Raw genomic sequence first — 17,137 nt, 5'->3', positions numbered from 1 at the left:
AGAACAGCTACATAAATCAAGAGATCCATTTGGCTATTTAGATGACATGGTCTTTTACTGACCATGCTCTGACTATGGCTATAATCACTTTTTAAAACAGAATTTAGTGAGTCATTTCCTGTTCAAGTGTAAATTGATTAGTTAGGTTCTGATTCTGCTGTCACATCCCTTTGAATCGGTTGTAAAACCAGTTGTATCATGAAATTACTCCCGATTTACAGCAGTGATAGAGTAGAATCAGACTTTTAAGTCTGATTTCCAGTGGTGCTGAGCATCTGCCTTTTCCATTGACTTCGTCTGGAGTTGTGAGGTAAAAATTCTAGTCTCATTGATTTCAGTAGGGTCAGATTTTCACCCATTTGCCCTCAGCCTCTCCAAAAATTAGACCCTCAGCTCTAAAATCAGACGCCAAAGCTTTTATCAGCATAATTTTCAAAGAAAATATAAACGTTACAATTCCTCCTACACATCCAATTCTGTCCCATTACAACAATAGTTATCACTATTATGACAGTTTCCAGTTCCTAAACGTCAGATCCTGTGAAACACTATTACATTTGCTGAATGGATAGAAGCACAACATGGATTAAAAATGTTAATCTGCATTTGAAAAATGGGAAAGCTTAAAAAAAAAAAGATTTGATGAGATTAAGGTGGTTCTGACTCATGGAATAAGTACCAGGCTGCTTCAGTCCTTTCAAACTGATCTGTATGGTACAGCATGGGAGGTGGGGTATTTTTATGGTACAAGCTTGATGTATAATGCTGAGCTAGTGACATTTGTGCAAATACGTCATTGGTTCAGCACTACAAACTCAGTCTCCTCAAAAGAAGGAATAGACTTTTTTTTAAATTAAGCCTTAAATGTGTCGAGCAGGAATGATAAGTGTGCAGACAGAAGGGCTGGTAGGACTTGGGGAGCTCTCAGTCTTCAGTGCACATCCCAATACTTAGTCATAGCACACGTACTGTAACTGTACTCCTGCTTGCGACAAAGTCATGATTTCAGCCTATTTAAAAGCAAGATTTCTCATTTACCAACTGCCAGAATTCCCCAAGTATTCTGCTTCTTGGTTTCTGGGAAGTTGGAACAGATTCCATGGACACTGGCAGCCTAATGTCTACACTGTAAAAAACAAAACAAAAACATGGCAGTGGGTCTATAGACTCAGGGTTGCGCTACAGCACTAAAAATAGCAGCATAGACATTCTTGCTGGGGCTGGTGCTTGGGCTCTGAAATCTGGTGAGGGGAGTGGGTCTCGGAGCCTGAGCTCCAACCCAAACAGGAACATATACACTGCTGGGTTTAGCACCATAGCATGAGCCCTGTGTGGCCCAGTCTGTAGACCAAGACTCAGATTTGCTGCCATGGGGTTTGGTTGGTTGGGTTTTTTGGCCATGTAGATGTATCCTCAGAGCCCAAGCAGGAATGTCTACACTGCTATTTTTAGCACCATAGCACAACCAAGTGTGTAGACCTAAGTTCTGAGACTTGCTGCCATGTTTGTTTTGTTTTTTTGCAGTTTAGACATACCTTTGTGACTTGGCCTGGTGATAGCTTGCAGACCACCTTGCATAAAAAGTAAAATAGAACTATGTATTGCAGAAATGTTAGAAACAATGCATGTATTTTAAAGTCACTCCATATTAATAAAAAGGTAAATATCATCAAGCATACCGCACTCCACTAGAAACAGATCTCATGAGGTTGCCTCTTCAACAGTTTGAAGTGGTTGCCTTTACTGAACATTGTGGGACACAGACACTAACTTCTCCATTAGAAGATTTCGGAATACAAAAGAAGAATATTCCAGGAATGTGTATCTATGGAAAATTTGTTTTTGCAAAAACATTTAAAATCTTCAACTCTAAATATCAGAATATATACCTAACCTTTACAGATTGAAAAGTAAATGCCAATATAAACTAAAGGAAAATACCAGCACTACATCACACTTCTGTTTATGACAAGCAATCTCATTTGCTCATTAACTAGTCTTTAAGGATACAAACAATAAATGTCATTTTTGACTGCCTCCATAAACATATTTATAAATGACCCAAGGTTTCACAAAGATTGTGGAATAACCTCATTGGCATTGGATTAACTTTCTGTTCTTCGAGTGATTGCTCATATCGATTCCAATTAGGTGTGTGCGTGCGCCGCGTGCACAGTCGTCAGAAAGTTTTCCCTTAGCACAGAGGTGAGTAAACTACGGCCCACAGGACCCTCCTGCCTGGCCTCTGAGCTCATGGCCTGGGAGGCTAGTCCCCAGCCCCTCCCCCGCTGCCTCAGCTCACTGCGCCGCCGGTGCAATGCTCTGGGAAGCCAGGCAGTGCAGCTGCAGAGCCGTGGCCTGACCCAGTGCTCTGTGCTGTGCGGTGGCGTGGCTGGCTCCAGCCGGGCAGCGTGGCTGCCTGTCCTGGTGCTCTGGGCAGCATGGCTGTAGCGCTGCCAGCCACCAGTGCTCCAGGCAGCGCGGTAAGGGGGCGGGGACTGGGAGGGGTTGGATAGAGGGCAGGGGAGTTTGGAGGGGTTGGATAGAGGGCATGGCGGTCAGAGGGTGGGGAACAGGGGGGTTGCATGGGGGCAGGGGTCCTGGGGGGATAGTCAGGAATGGGAGGAGGGGTTGGATGGGGCAAGCGGGGGGCAGTGAGCAGGGGGTGGTGGATGGTGCAGGAGTCCCGATGGGGCCGTCAGGGGACAGGGAATGGAGGGGTTGGATGGGGCAGGAGTCCCGGGGGGGCCAACAGGGGGCGAGAAGTGGGGGGGGGGGTCAGATAGGGGGTGGGGGGCGGGCCACACGTGGCTGTTTGGGGAGACACAGCCTCCCCTAACTGGATCCCATACAATTTTGGAAACCTGATGTGGCCCTCAGGCCAAAAAGTTTGCCCGCCCTTGCCTTAGCAGTTCCTGTCGGGTCGACTGTGGAGCCCCCAGAGTGGCGCCTTCATGGCGCTAAATATATGCCTCTGCCGGCCCGGCCCCTCCTCAGTTCCTTCTTACCGTCAGTGACCGTCATTGGAACTGCGGTCACTTGTGTAGAAAGTGCTTCCCTTAGCGTATCTTCTAGTTTGTAGTTGTAGTTTCCAGTTCACAGTTAGTGATAGTTGTATATAGTTGATAGATAAGGTTTGGTAGTGGAGTTTTTCCCCAATCCCCGACCCTTCCCTTGGGTTCATGGCATGCCTCGGTCCCAAGGGTTTAAGCCCTGCAGAACCTGCAGCAAGCCTCTACCAACAGGCAACCCCTGCGACTCGTGCCTGAAGTGTCTGGGGGAGGCACACCAGACAGAGAGGTGCAAAATCTGCAGAGCTTTCCGCCCCAGGACAAAGAAGGAGCGAGATTTCCATCGTAAACACCTGGAAGCATTCTATCTCCCAGGTTCCCAGAACAAGTTGGCAGACCACCTCAGCAGATCCTTCCGCAATCACCAGTAGTCCATCCGCCCAGATGTCATACACTCCATCTTCCAAGGGTGGGGGTGTTCCCAGGTCGACCTGTTCGCCACCTGGAGCAACAGAAAGTGCCCAATGTTCTGCTCCTTCCAGAAACACAGCCCAGGCTCGATCACAGACATGTTCCTCCTACCCTGGGGAGGCCACCTGTTGTATGCCTTTCCTCCGATCTCCCTTGTGCACAAGGTCCTACTCAAGGTCCACAGAGACAGGGCAGAGTTAATTCTGGTGGCACCAGCGTGACCTTGCCAATATTGTTACATCACGCTCCTGGAGCGGTCAGTGGATGCCCTGGTCATGTTGCCACTCCTCCTTGACCTGGTCACTCACGACCATGTTTGTCTTCATCACCCCAACCTCCAGTCCCTCCATCTCACAACCTCACTTCCAACCCCCCCTACACGGTTTTCCATAAGGACAAGGTACAACTCAGACCTCATCCGGCCTTCCTTCCAAAGTTGGTGTCACATTTTCACACCAACCAGGACATTTTTCTGCCTGTCTTCTTCCCTAAGCTTCACGCTAATGTCCGAGAACAGAGACTCCACTCACTGGATGTTCGGCGGGCGCTAGCTTTTTACATTGAGCACATGAAGCTGTTCAGGAAGTCGAACCAGCTGTTTGTGGTGGTTGCAGACCGGATGACAGGGCTCCTGGTCTCATCTCAGAGGATCTCATCGTGGATCACATCCTGCATCCGGACGTGCTACGGGCTAGCCACGGTTCCAGCCCCGGCCCTTATGGCACACTCCACAAGGGCGCAGGTGTATTCAGCGGCGTTCCTGGCCCAGATTCCGATACAAGAGATCTGCAGGGTGGCAACATGGTCCTCAGTACATACGTTCACCTTATTATGCCATCATCCAGCATGCCAGGGATGATACACCATTCGGCAGAGCGGTGCTCCAGTCAGCGATTCCATAACTCCGACCCCACCGCCTAGGTAGGGTTTGAGAGTCAATTAGAATCTATATGAGCCATCACTCAAAGAAAAACAGTTATTCACCTTCTTGTAACTGTTGTTCTTCGAGATAAGTTGCTGATGTCCATTCCAATACCCACCCCCCTTCCCCTCTGTCGGAGTAGCCGGCAAGAAGGAACTGAGGAGGGGCCGAGTCAGCAGGGGCATATATTCAGTGCCATGAAGGCACCACTCCAGGGGCCTCCACAACTGACCCGACAGGAGCTGCTAAGGGAAAACTTTCCAATGACTGTGCACGCGGTGTGCGCACACCTAATTGAAATGTATACGAGCAACACATCCCAAAGAACAGTTACGAGAACGTGAGTAACCATTTTTTTTATTGGGATTTCTCCATTCTTGCTAATTTGGTTGCCTCTAGTTCTAAGAAACTATACTTAGTGTTCTTAAAGGCAAGCATTTAAGTAAACAGGAAAAAGTAAGAGTTGAAGCTTATTTGTTTCTGTAAGCAGTGATTATTGGTGGGAGAGGACAAGCACAGGAATTATTTAATGTGCTACATGGATGTTTAACTAGGAATAACGTGGTGAAAGAAAATTTAGGCTGAATATCAGGAAATCCTTCCTGACCACAAGTTCTTTTAGACGGTGCACTAGTCTCTCCAGAATAGTGGTGAATGCCCATTACTTGGGACTTAAGACTAGATTGGACAGAAAACTAGAGAATATATTGTTGGGAGCAATCCTGAATTGGCAAGAATAGGATCAATGAGGGAAAGGGGCACAAACTAAAGAAGGAAGACAAATGAACACCACTATCTTTAAAGAGTAGATATGCAATTGCCGTGACGGTTAACAGGGGCCTAAACATTTCTTTGTGAAAAACGTCTTTTTGCCTCACTGTTCTGCAACCAGTGGTGTTTGTGGAGGAAACCTACCTAGAGAGCTGGTAGCAGAAATAGTATCACTGTGGAGACTTAAGAATGGGAAACTATTCACTCCAATGCTGTAAGGGTCCCGGTATTATAAATAGGCACATAGATCTAAAAATAATAGAGCTTTTTTACTGACTTGGCTTGAAAGCTCTGAAATTGGGCTGTACGAGAGTGAGAAGTTTCAGCAACTGAAGCCCACACATTCCCTGTTAATGACAAATCTGGTATGTAATCAGACAAACGGCTGTTGGTCTTCATGTTTGTATCACTTCTGCAGCCTGTCTTTATTTATGTCTTTCCGTTGTATTGTGATCCCATTGATACTGACTCAGAGGGACTGGTAATTAATTAACATCAATGTCAACAGGAACAGATTGCCTAGGTTGGTTTACTCATGTACTCATGATTGCGGCCAGAATGCAGGAGGCTTAGATACTGATTACAAAGCAAGTTTTAATTCCTATTTGTAGCCATAAAGGTTTTGCTAGTAGAAAAATAAAAGGGCAGTTTTGGTAATACTTTACTAAAATGCCTGTAAATAAAACCCTGCTGTATAATCAGCTCCTTTAGTAATACAGGCAAAACACCCTTATGGGTGATCCTTTTCATGTCCAGCTTTTTAGTTCCAGCATAACATTTAAATACAAATAAAACAGTAGGAAATAGCCTGGACTGGTAACATTTACACTGTTCATTTGTTCGAATAAATTGCTCCCTTTCCAGCAGAGAATTTACTCTTACATCCAGGCACGCTAAAAGTTTGGAGAATTTGGGGTTCTGGAACCAACCTTGGTGGCTATGGCCCATGCCTGAGTGAAAGATTTGTCTTTATGCTTGTTCTAATTTTCCCCGCATTTCCTAGCTAAATGCAAACAAGGTAGTAGCCATGAAGAAAGATCATTGAAACACTAAACCTTTTCTGTAGTGTTTTGTCACATGTTTCAAACAGACATTAACCATGTTATTATGGTCTTTTCAACAGTTTGAAATATTTAACAACTAATTTTTATTAGAACAATATTGAATTAATTGGGAGCTGATGGGTGTTCCTTACTTTTAAAAATCAGGCCTCTCAAATGCCTAAATATGAACTTAAAGCTGGGAGTTTCAAAGGGGCCTCTGGAGATGGGGATGGCATTTTCAAAAGCACCTAATGTTCCTTACAAGGACAAGTTCCATTGAGTAATAATGCCCATAGGCTCCTAATCTGGGATTTTTAAAAGGAGCTTGTTTTTGGAAAATTGGGCCTTAGTCAGATCTATTAATACGAACACCACATTGCTAATTATCCTCATAAAAGCTGATTTATAGCTTGGACAGCGCCTACCTGCATAGTGAGGGATGATCTTCCTATATGAAATCTATGACAAGTCTGCTGTACCTCTGACAACTGCATTTTCTGTCTGTTGGACAGAGGAAAATTCTCCTAGGTTATCATTTTTTGGTTGGAAACTCCCTCCATGCTCTTCCCCAGCATCGGCATATTCAAATTTATACAAAGACTTTAATTTAGGCCCCAATCCAGTGAAGCATGTAAGCACCTGAGTGGTCTATTTGAATTCAAGTGCTTTGCTGGATTAGAGTGTTGATGAAAATACCTTTTGGATCTTAACTAAACTCAGTTGTCTTAGACTTGTACTTGATTCAAAATATAGGCACTGAAGACCCAATTATTCCTCCTTAGCTAGAAAACATTTAGGTTGTCCTTAAGGAAAAAAAATGCATTTTTCTATTTCAGGCACTCTCTCCCAGAAGATGCAGGAAAATATTTTGACACAGAAACCAGGGTTCTGGAAGTTCCAATGACGATAATGATTGCTGATAAGGTTAGTGCTATTGTGTATTGCAAGTAGTAGAAGATTTAAATTTTAACAGGAGCTCCACAGTCCAAGCAGCCTCGAATTACAAAGTGTGGAAATCACAATAATTCTGTGCTGCTTCAGGGCCGGATTCTGACACCTTATAGACAGTGAGTTACTCAGTGAGCCATCCTTTTGAAATCAAATCAGTAGGACAACTGATAAAGTATTAATCCTTCCTTTCACTGATGATTCTAATTGAAAAATCAACTCAACCGGGCTACTCATGGAGTCAACTACTCCTCCAAATGAGTAAGGGTGGCAGAATCTAGTCCTCAGTGATCCAGAGCATAGCTCTAGTACTGATACTAGATACTCTTTGGGCCAAATTCACACCTGATGTCAGCAGGTGCAATTCCATTGACTTCAGTAGAGTTGCACTTGGTGATACCAAATCTCAGTTTGAACCTTTGTGTATTAGTGGAAGTCTGTGATTAAATTAATTAAAAGATGCTCAAAATGGTATAATAGATGGTGAGTTGTGTAAAGTCATTTTCTATCAAGCATCTTCAAAATGCAAACCCTAGACTTAATTCTTAATGAAGGTGCTCACTTATTCACAGAGGTATTCTTATGTTCCAGACAGCTTTTAGATACCACAGCATACAGTTTTATTCTGAAAATATAAAACATTGTACAGCAAATGTACATGCATCTTAGGATTCATATTTCATACAAATGCAGGTATGGCTACATTCCAGCATATGGGATCTGAAATACCTAGTGATTCTTTTGGCAGTTTTAGTTATAAAATAGGCACGTTTCAATTGCTTGTTGTTAAGAACCATGATAAACTCAAGTTCAAAATAAGAATGTTACTTAAATTGCTGTCGAGGAATAGAATAGAATATCTTAATTCACAATGTCTTTTTGGAAATCTTTTCACATAAATCATATACCCTAGTTCTTGCCCAATGCTGCAGTTCTTACTCAGTACTTTCAATCTTGTTTCAGACTAAGCCAATTGAATTTATTGTCCATGCAATTGTTACTACCTCTGATTTGGAAATCAGTCCAGCTGAAGTGAATTTTGGTTACTGCACTATCTATGAAGCTGTTCAGACAACCATAACTCTAACAAACAAATCCATCCTGCCACAAGAGTTTGGATTTGTTGGACTCCCTGAGGTACATGGCTGGGTTTTCCCCCCCTTTCTCTGTTTTAAATATATTTTATTCTGTTGAAATGTTGAGTGCAAATGAAGCTTGTGACTTACTGTCATGGATCTTGGACAGGGTTACTGACCTAGTGGATAGAGGGGAAGCAGTAGACATATCATCTTTATTTTAGTAAGACTTTTAAGACAGTTGGAGCTCCTGGTTATCATGTCTTAGTGATTCCAGATCAAATTTGCTCAGTTTACAAGGGACCATGTTTTTCTGACTTCCAGCTCTGCAAACAACCTGGGCTCTGAGAGTCTGACTGTGTTCTTTCTGGTTCATGCATTATCACCAGCATTAAAAATTCTGCAGGACAAACTCTGGCCTCAATTATACCTGCTCAACTCAAATTACCCTTCAACTCCCAGTTATCCTCTGCAACCTGGCTGAATGCTAATAGGACTGTGCAGGTCTCAGTGAGGGTATAATTTGCCCTGCAAAATTTTTAATACCAAAGTAATAGTGATGTTGGAGCAGGAGCACACCAGCTTGACACTCAGACCCCTGGTGAGTTTATGATGTGGCAATTAAAGCAAACCCTACATCTTTTAAAAGCTGTCTAACCACACAAATCCAAGATGGGGTCCCCAAAAGACACAGGACCCCTACAGTGCCACTTCCATGAAGTGTCTCTTCAGAGCAGAAAATCTACTTCAAATATTGAACTGTGTAAGACTGTTAAGGCTGACTTGACAGACAGCTGCTGGTGCTGCTGATCAAGCTAACATGTACGCTGCAGGCATGCAACAAATCAATCCCTTATTAGCAAGAAAGGTGTCTAACTTAACAAGAGTGAGGAGAATTTTAATTCTAAATGGTCATTTAAGCTAAAGCAAACACTGGAGACCACAGGGTCCTGAGGGCTAAGACTTTTGGGGCCTTTGTGGAAATCAACTACTCAAGCATCAGGGTCAAACTAAAGTGCCTGCTGAATGAAGCCTCCAGGGCACAGCAGGTTGGGCTGAAGCCTCATTAAGTGCTAGGGAGAACCTGGCAACTTGGGGAGGCGACTCCCTCTCCAGCCTTTTCAGAGAATGAAAACCAAAGAGGCTGCTGACATAAGATGTCAGGATCAGTTGCATCAGAGCTTCATTTCTCAGATATGCAGCTGGGGCTGAAGCTTAAGCTGTCATTTATAGCAGAAGCACTGAAGATCTCAGACTCCTTGGAATCCAGACTCATACAGCACTGCGTATTCATTTTTAAAAGGATTCATGCAGGAAAAATTGGCATGCAATCTATTTTAATGGCTGCATACAAACAGTACAGGCCACTCATATGGCTTTTAAACAAGTAGCCATTGTCATAGCAGTCTAATGAAATCTTCCTTCCTTAATCAAACCAGCACACTCCAGGAAGAAGTGTTGTGAGAGCTATATGCAGTATATTGAGCCTCATCTATCTGAGCACCTCACAAGCATTAATGGATTTATCCTCACAACTCCCTAGTGAGGTAGGAAAGGTAGTTGATAGCTTTCTCGCATCTCATTCAGTCTTGCATGAGGATAGCTATTAGGGCTGTCAAGTGATTAAAAAAAATTAATCACAATTGCACTGTTATTTCAATAAATGGTATTCTATTGTTTGTTTGTTTTTGGGAGGTTTTCCAAATTTTCAAATATATTGATTTCAATTTCAACACAGAATACAAAGTGTACAGTGCTCATTTTATATTTATTTTTTATTATAAATATTTGCACTGTAAAAATAAAAAATAGTATTTTTCAATTCACCTAATACAAGTTCTGAAGTGCAATCTCTTTATCATGAAAGTTGAACTTACAAATTTAGAATTATGCACACAAAAATAACTGCATTCAAAAATAAAGTAATGTCATACTTTGGAGCCTACAAGTCTACTCGGTCCTACTTCTTGTTCAGCCAATCGCTCAGACAAACAAGTTTGTTTACATTTGCAGGAGACAGTGCTTCCCTCTTGCTTATAATGTCACCTGAAAGTGAGAACAGGCGTTCGCATGGCACTGTTGTAGCCGGCATTGCAAAATATTTACATGCCAGATGCGCTAAAGAGTCATATGTCCCTTTATGCTTCAGCCACCATTCCAGAGGACATGCGTTCATTCTGATGATGGGTTCTGACTCAATAATGATCCAAAGCAGGGCAGACCGACGCATGTTCATTTTCATCATCTGAGTCAGATACCACCAGCAAAAGGTTGATTTTCTTTTTTGGTGGTTCAGGTTCTGTAGTTTCTGCATTGGAGTGTTGCTCTTTTAAGACTTCTGAAAGCATGCTCCACACCTCGTCCCTCTCAGATTTTGGAAGGCACTTCAGATATTTAAACCTTGGGTCGAGTGCTGTAGCTATCTTTAGAAATTTCACATTAGTACCTTCTTTGCATTTTGTAAAGTCTGCAATGAAAGTGTTCTTAAAACGAACAACATGCTGGGTCATCATCCGAGACTGCTATAACATGAAATATATGGCAGAATGCAGGTAAAACAGAACAGGAGACATACAATTCTCCCCCAAGGAGGTCAGTCACAAATTTAATTGATACATTATTTTTTTAACGAGTGTCATCAGCATGGAAGCATGTCCTCCAGAATGGTAGCCAAAGCATGAAGGGGCATACGAATGTTTAGCATATCTGGCATGTAAATACCTTGCAATGCCAGTTACAAAAGTCCCATGCGAATGTCTGTTCTCACTTTCAGGTGACATTGTAAATAAGAAGCAGGCAGCATTATCTCCCGTAAATGTAAACAAACTTGTTTGTCTTAGGGATTGGCTGAACAAGAAGTAGGACTGAGTGGACTCGTAGGCTCTAAAGTTTTACATTGTTTTGTTTTTGAGTGCAGTTATGTAACAACAAAAAAATCTGCATTCGTAAGTTGCACTTTCACGATAAAGAGATTGCACTACAGTACTTGTATGAGGTAAATTGAAAAATACTATTTCTTTTATCATTTTTACAGTGCAAATACTTGTAAAAAATAATATAAAGTGAGCACTGTACACTTTGTATTCTGTGTTGTAATTTAAATCAATATATTTGAAAATGTAGAAAAGCATCCAAAATGTGTAATACATTTAAATTGGTATTCTATTGTTTAACAGTGCAATTAAAACTGAAATTAATCGCGATTAATTTTTTTGAGTTAATTGTGTGAGTTAACCTAATTAAAAATTGACAGCCCTAATAGCTACATAAGAATAATATGGTTACCATGGACAATAAGTCAGCAGAAAGCCCGAAAGGAAGTCCTTTCTCAAATGTCAACTCCATTGAAATCTGAGGTGATAGACTTTTACTGCATGGTCACATGTTGTCCAAGATGAGAAATCAATTGCAGCAGAAAAGGCAAATTGAAATTGCAGCCTTTCAAATGATTCTAGAACTAGAAGTCTGCACAGAATTCTAGTCACCCAGACACACACACTATTCCTCAGGTGAGTGTCTTGGGCTGAAGTTCCTCAGGCATGTGTTTCTGGTGCCCTGACCCTTTGTTACATTGTAACACACGAGATTTCTTTGTCATTTTGAAGTTTGTAGAAATTCAACCAAGTGATGGATTTGGAACTCTCCTCCCCCTGGAAAGCCTGAACCTGGACATAATCTTCAAAGCCAACAAGGCAAAGGAATACAGTTTTGAGCTGATCTGCAAGTCAGAGATTAATAGGTATGTTAAGAATCTGGAAACACAAATGAGTAAAGGTAGAAGTGTTACTCTGAATCAATGGTGGAGTTCTAGAGTCAAGATCAGAATCTGATAATTAAGTCCCAGAGTCTAGGTTGTCTGTACATTGGCAGAGGCAGGAGCTTTGCATCGTACGAGAGGTGCTCAGTGCCTGCCTGCCAGGTTCAAGTCTTTACTGAGTTCATTTGTTGCCTTTTTGCTGACTCTCCTCCTGCCTCACCCAAGTCCATCGATATCGTATGCCTCCAGCTATAAATTTGCCTCTTTTCTTTACCTGCAACTTCCTCTCAACCCCATTTCTTGTTGGAATTATTGAAGCTTTACATTGGTTATGTGTATGTTTCTTCTGAAGATGCTCATCATCTGTGCCAGATGCTGCTGCTATAATAGTGAAGGCATACGGCACAAATTTTCAGATTGCATCTCATTGCATTTTTATTCAGAGAGATAATTCAGGTACAGCCTCTCTAGGGAGTTGCACATTTTAAAACAAATACCATATTTGCCTCATTGTGCCATCTTAGGCAAAATTGCCATTGCAATCGATAGGAATCCTGCTTGAATAAGAGCTGCAGAATCAGGTCCCCAGGCTTCTGTGCTGTTAAGATGCTCTGTTTGTGCTGAGACAATGTATGGTGTGTTTATTTTTAGACAATTCAAGCTGTCATGCAAAGCAGTTGGAGTCCACCCACCTCTTGAGTTGTCTCATTCCTTAGTCAAGTTTGCAGCAACAGCTTTAAATGATGTATCTACAGCAACACTGTATGTGATAAATGCACATGTGAGCCTCAACCGCTTTACTCATGCTGTCCCAAGGATCGGCAAAGGGGAAATTGCCCCTGTTGGACCCACTTCCTTTGAATTCCTTGTGCCAGAAGATTCTCCTGTGACAATTATGCCTTCTGTTGGGACCGTTTTACCAGGGAAGGTAAATTCATTCTGAGTATGTCAAGTATTTGAATACAAAAGATAAAATCCTATGATGATCTCTATCCTTACAAATTTAGTACCTTGTAATTAAAGTCCCAAAATATATGGTACCAGTCCTATAATTAATTCATTTTTGTACACTGAGCTTAAAAGAATACTTTTAATGGAAATCTAGAGCTCAGTGATGCAAACAAGTACACATGTAACTTTACTCATGGACGAATTTGCATCAATGTTATAGCATGATTTATTTAGCTGAAAGGCACTTAAATGTAGAAAAATTGGTGGTAATTAACACTGTTGCAGCATTGTGGACTTTTTAAAAACACAGCTACTATTAGCCCTTTTCTTTAATTCACCTGGCTCCCTTACAAAAAAGGGCCAAGGTATCCAGGGTCAAAATCTGCTCTCAAACTCATGCTCTCAGCTTCTATTGATTTTGGTGGGAGTTACAAATAAGCAAGGGCCAAGTTCTGCCCTTAGCCACTGATGTTAATTTGCAGTCCAATGTCATTCATTGTGTGCAATCTTTCTACCCCAGAAATGCTTGATACAAGTGTACTTCAGACCAGTGTTGTCAGAGCAGCTAATCAGAGAAGAGGCAGTTCAGATGCTGTGCAGGGAAGATGCACAAAGGACGATGTTGAAGAAGATTCATGAATCAGAAATGCAAGTAAGAACAGTTAAAAATCAATGCGCTCACTCTCAAAGGAAAATCAAGCTCATTTCTACAGCATTACTTATTTAGCATAAAATTATTTGCAATTAAAAATACAATAAATGAAGCCAAGAATCTTCTACCAGAGATTAGCAGTACAAAGTGGCAGTTAACACAATCAGCGGACTGGATTAATAAATAAATATAGGGTAACGTTTTTGAAAGTACCTGACTGGCTTTTGAAAATGGACTTTGGTTCATAAGTACATTAGGAGTTCCTAAGTGCGTAAAAGGGACTTCTGAAAATGGGACATGCACCTAAGTGACTTAGGCACTTTTGAAAATGGGGTCAGATTCCCAATTCCCTAGTGTAAATTAATAAAATTCCATTGAAGTCAATAGAGCTGCATTTATTTTCTCCAGCAGACGATTTGTCCTCTGAGCTTGAATTGTCTAATTTCACTTTATTTTATTTGAACACTGTATCCATTGCTTGTTGCCCTAAATCATAATTGTATCGCTGTTATCTTATGGTTTTGGTTACAGACATCTGTCACCTCTTTTTATATATTTAGATTGGGAGTTCTCTGGGGCAGAGACTGTCTTTTTGCTGTATGTTTACACCGGCATTCACACAGTGGAGCCATGATCCCTGACTGGAGCATCTCCACAGAATAATCTAGAACAGCAGTTCTCAAACTGTGGGCCAGGACCCCAAAGTGGGTCTGGGGCCTGGTGCTGAAGACAAAGCCGAGTCCCACCGCCCAGGGCCGAAGCCTGAGGGCTTTAGCCCTGTGTAGCGAGGCTCAGCTTACAGGCCCCCCACCTGGGGCTGAAGCCCTGGAGCTTGGGCTTTGGCACCCCCGCCCAGGGCCTGGGGCTTGGGCCCCCACCCCTCCTGGGGCGGCAGGGCTTGGGCAGCCTCAGGCTTGGTCCCACTCCTGGGATTGTGTAGTAATTTTTATTGGCAGAAGGGGGTTGCAGTGCAATGAAGTTTGAGAACCTCTGATCTATACTAATTTGTAGCCACCTATGGGATTTTAATAGGAATTGGATGTCCAAATTACTTAGGCAGCTTTGAAGTATCACGTGCATGTTATATTTATATATACACATTTATAGAAGAGAAAAGACGAAACTGTGGCAGGAAAGAAGGATGGAAAGAAACCAAGTTTTGCCGCTTTCAGACAGCCTTTGAGGGTCAGAAGCAGTAAATATGCAGCTGCTAGCAGTGGCTTTGAGCCACCAAAACCAGAAGAAATAAAAACCAAGTAAGTCGGTAGCAGCAGCTTCTACTGGGTAGCGAACGAATGCCATTTGCCACATTGGTTTCATTAATCCCTGTGTGTGAGCGAGCAATCTAACTTTAGGGGAGAACTGGCCTTTTTCTTTATTACAAAGGTTATTTCCAAAATTAGCAATGCTTCTAATCTACACTGTCATAACCTCTCCTGCAAGGCAGAGAATCCCTCATTATAGATCAAATAGCAGAGCTGCGGGCTTGAAAGAATGTACCATATAGCATTAAACGTGGCTGTACTATAACTCAGCTGAACCAACCACAATACCAATTTAAAGGGCAATTGGCCCGTTTTTCAGGTAGGAGGCTGATTAAACATTTTAACAACAGAAACTGACAGTAAATGATTCACCTCTTCCAAATAAATTAGTTGCATTTGTATTGAGTAAAATTCACCCCAGACAGCACAAGGCTCATGCCCACTGCCCAAGACCCACCAACGCCTTAATTTGGCAGTTAAATGGCCTATAGTCTAGAGAACCACCACTAGGACAGGGCGAAATTCACCCATTGGGAAATATAACAGTGCTTTAATTTATAGCTTCCAGGTAGTCATTTTGCAGCATGCAGGTCAGCTGACAGAGAATTAACATTTATTTCATGTGGTACCTAGCAGTTTATTTATTTAGTGTTATACCATCTAATAAGAAAGTCCAGTGCTTGAGGGCCCTGATCCAACAAAGCATTTAAGCATGTGCTTAACTTTAAGTAAATAAGTAGTCCCAAGTATCTGAGTACTATACTGGCACTAGAAAAGGTTCAGAGAAGGGCAACTAAAATGATTAGGGGTTTGGAACGGGTCCCATATGAGGAGATTAAAGAGGCTAGGACTTTTCAGCTTGGAAAGGAGGAGACTAAGGGGGGATATGATAGAGGTATATAAAATCATGAGTGATGTGGAGAAAGTAGATAAGGAAAAGTTATTTACTTATTCCCATAATACGAGAACTAGGGGCCACCAAATGAAATTAATGGGCAGCAGGTTTAAAACAAAAGGAAGTTCTTCTTTACACTGCGCACAGTCAACTTGTGGAACTCCTTGCCTGAGGAGGTTGTGAAGGCTAGGACTATAACAGCATTTAAAAGAGAACTGGATAAATTCATGGATGTTAAGTCCATTCATGGCTATTAGTCAGGATGGGTAAGGAATGGTGTCCCTAGCCTCTGTTTGTCAGAGGTTGGAGATGGATGGCAGGAGAGAGATCACTTGATCATTACCTGTTAGGTTCACTCCCTCTGGGGCACCTGGCATTGGCCACTGTCAGTAGACAGGATACTGGGCTAGATGGACCTTTGGTCTGACCCAGTACGGCCGTTCTTATGTTCTTAGTAGTCCCACTGAAGTCAATAGAACCACTCATATGTTAAAGTTAGACACATGCTTAAGTGCTTTGCTGAATTGGGCCCTACATGCTTTGGACAAGAATTACATATTTAGTGCAATCCATTAATTATTAGCATATAATAAACTTATATTTTTAAACATGAATTGTTTGAGTATACTGTAACTACACAATTCATTCCAAAGGAAATGCATATTTGAGAATTCGGAGGCTTTGCCAGACATACTCTATCATAGAAATATGTAATTTAGGAATATAAAAAGATGCAATGAAAATGTTTGCAAAATGGATTTTCACTAGAAAATCCAGCATTGGAGAATCACATTAAAAAGTGTTTTGTCTTCTCTAGTGTGACATTAAGTATCTGAGTTCATAATTTTTGTTCTTCATGACATGAGCAGAAAAGCAAACTACTTATTCAACACCACCCTCTGTTGAGCAGATCCATTGCTTTGTAACAAATGAGCACACAGCTTTACTGCTAAAGTCCACTTTTAAACAATTAAGATCAATAAATAGTAAATGCAAATGCTTAGTAGGTCAGGTCTGCAATGTAATATTCTGCTTGCTGGCATTAGTACTAGACTGCTGTGTTACTACATGATTTTTTGCTTTCTTCTTCTTATGACCATATTCTTGTACTCTCTAGCTCTGAAGAATATATTGCAGCTCAGTATTCCCTGATTAGGAATTTCACAGGAAAGTTTGAGAGATACATCATACCTTGCTTTGTTGCAAGTGGAGATATTGATGAAAAGATAGGATCTGAAAATCTAAAGTACAGGTACTGTATAAATGAGCAGCATGAAACCATATGAATGCAATTTATGGTGGACCAGAAAGGTCAGAAGAAAGTTGGGGCACATGTTGAAAAAGTATTCATTCGTTTTTTGGGGAAAAGGCCAGA

At 41.8% G+C, this 17,137-nt stretch overlaps 1 protein-coding gene across 1 annotated transcript in view; it reads left to right on the top strand.

Annotated features, from left to right (window-relative positions):
• The window catches only part of CFAP74 (cilia and flagella associated protein 74), a 102,945-nt gene that overhangs the window by 75,149 nt on the left and 10,659 nt on the right, over window positions 1–17,137 (top strand). Inside the window, exons 22-28 of the mRNA XM_065421394.1 lie at window positions 7,055–7,142; window positions 8,130–8,303; window positions 11,848–11,981; window positions 12,651–12,927; window positions 13,471–13,602; window positions 14,710–14,858; window positions 16,880–17,014. Of these exons, the coding sequence (XP_065277466.1) occupies window positions 7,055–7,142; window positions 8,130–8,303; window positions 11,848–11,981; window positions 12,651–12,927; window positions 13,471–13,602; window positions 14,710–14,858; window positions 16,880–17,014 (1,089 nt within the window). The remainder of the gene's footprint in view (window positions 1–7,054; window positions 7,143–8,129; window positions 8,304–11,847; window positions 11,982–12,650; window positions 12,928–13,470; window positions 13,603–14,709; window positions 14,859–16,879; window positions 17,015–17,137) is intronic.

The sequence above is a fragment of the Emys orbicularis genome, chromosome 22 (genome assembly GCF_028017835.1).
Source record: "Emys orbicularis isolate rEmyOrb1 chromosome 22, rEmyOrb1.hap1, whole genome shotgun sequence".
Lineage (NCBI taxonomy): Eukaryota > Metazoa > Chordata > Testudines > Emydidae > Emys > Emys orbicularis.
Note: the sequence above shows the minus strand (reverse complement) of the source record. Positions and strands in the feature narration are given on the sequence as shown.